This window comes from Atta colombica, unplaced genomic scaffold, assembly GCF_001594045.1.
Source record: "Atta colombica isolate Treedump-2 unplaced genomic scaffold, Acol1.0 scaffold156, whole genome shotgun sequence".
In the NCBI taxonomy this organism is placed as follows: Eukaryota; Metazoa; Arthropoda; class Insecta; order Hymenoptera; family Formicidae; genus Atta; species Atta colombica.
Window position 1 is genome coordinate 324,320 of NW_017259246.1, and position 1,552 is coordinate 325,871.

At 29.3% G+C, this 1,552-nt stretch overlaps 1 protein-coding gene across 1 annotated transcript in view; it reads left to right on the plus strand.

Moving 5' to 3' along the window:
- The first annotated feature begins 1,137 nt into the window (after positions 1–1,137).
- The window catches only part of LOC108685753 (proteasome subunit alpha type-7-1), a 2,561-nt gene continuing 2,146 nt past the window's right edge, over positions 1,138–1,552 (plus strand). Inside the window, exon 1 of the mRNA XM_018190714.1 lies at positions 1,138–1,332. Coding sequence (XP_018046203.1) covers positions 1,231–1,332 — 102 coding nt within the window. The 5' untranslated portion in view covers positions 1,138–1,230. The remainder of the gene's footprint in view (positions 1,333–1,552) is intronic.

Sequence of the window (1,552 nt, forward strand, 5' to 3'; positions counted from 1 at the left end):
ATTTATAATATAAATTATCTTAAATATGCTTTTTAAATATTTCTATACAATCACTAATTAAATCTTAAGTTAAAATCAGATTTAAAAAATACGTTAATAACAATGTGCGTTAAAGAGATTTGTTCTATTTTCGTTTTAAAGTCAAAAAATATGATAAGTCTTTTGCATATCGCTACAATGTAAGAAAGAATAATTTGACTTCAATGAATTGCATATTGAATTTTCCGAGTGGTTAGTACTTTGAAACTAAATTATACTTATATTTTTAATATAAAATGATATTTTTATCAATATACATTACATCGCAGAGATATCGCGTAGAATATAGCGTGTCAATCATATTTCGAATATTAACTATTATAAGACCTAATATAACATGCAACAATTAGCTCATTATAGTAACATGCTTGCCATGTCACGTACGGGCTGTCAGATATAATTAACTGACTAAGTATGTGCATTTTACGTATAATATAATATATACTTATATGTGCATGTTTTGATTTTATCTAATATGTATAATTTTTTCCACTACATATAATATAGTCAATAATATTATTATTATATGAATATTTAATGTAATGTTTTACTATCATGATTCACATACATAAAATGTATATCACATATAAAATCAAGTTACTTTTTATTTTATTACAAAATTTTTAAGTTTATAAAAAAGCGAAGTATATTATCATATATTAAAATCGAAAAAGAAAAATGAGTCGCTACAATCTTTATGATAATTTTATTTTAGTCTTCGTGATCTCAGAGTTACATCCAGATGAAATGATTGTTAAGACAATCAACGTAATCTATATCCTTGATGCAAATAAAAATCGGAGTGCGCTTATATATCTTGAAATGAGATGAAAATGACAAAAATAAGCAAAATTATTAAAATATTTATAATAATTTTTTTTATCAACGTCTAATGAAGTTGATTATTTTTGATTAATTTTCATTTCAAGATACATACACAATCAATTCAGAGAAACTGTCCATTGATAAAGCCTATAGGAAACGAGGAATTCTTCGCGATGTTTCATGAGGATTCGTTTCATGAGGATTTGTTTGTCCAATCCGAGACGGTACATTTCTAGGGAAATGCGTTGTCATGTTCGCGTCCGGAATGCTGAACTCCGAAACGAGTCGAATGATCGACTACTCGGAAAACGGTGGAGTCATTTTGAGTTTCCTGCAGGACGGTGAATATTTTAGACAGCCGAAACGATGTCGGCGAGATACGATAGAGCGATCACGGTTTTTTCACCAGATGGGCATCTGCTCCAGGTGGAATATGCTCAGGAAGCAGTCAAGAAAGGCTCGACGGCGGTATGTTGAACAGTTTAATTTTCCTAACCTCCCTTCCTCCTGAATTAAAGAGTCTTTCAAATACTTCATTGTTTCCTTTCGTTTATCCGTCGATTTCTAGTCTATCTGTTGTCATACACGAAGAATTTTAGTTATGATTGACCAACTTTATTCATCTACTTTGTACATGACTCTGCGAATCCTTTATTAGGTTAGGTTTTATATAATTATATATATATAT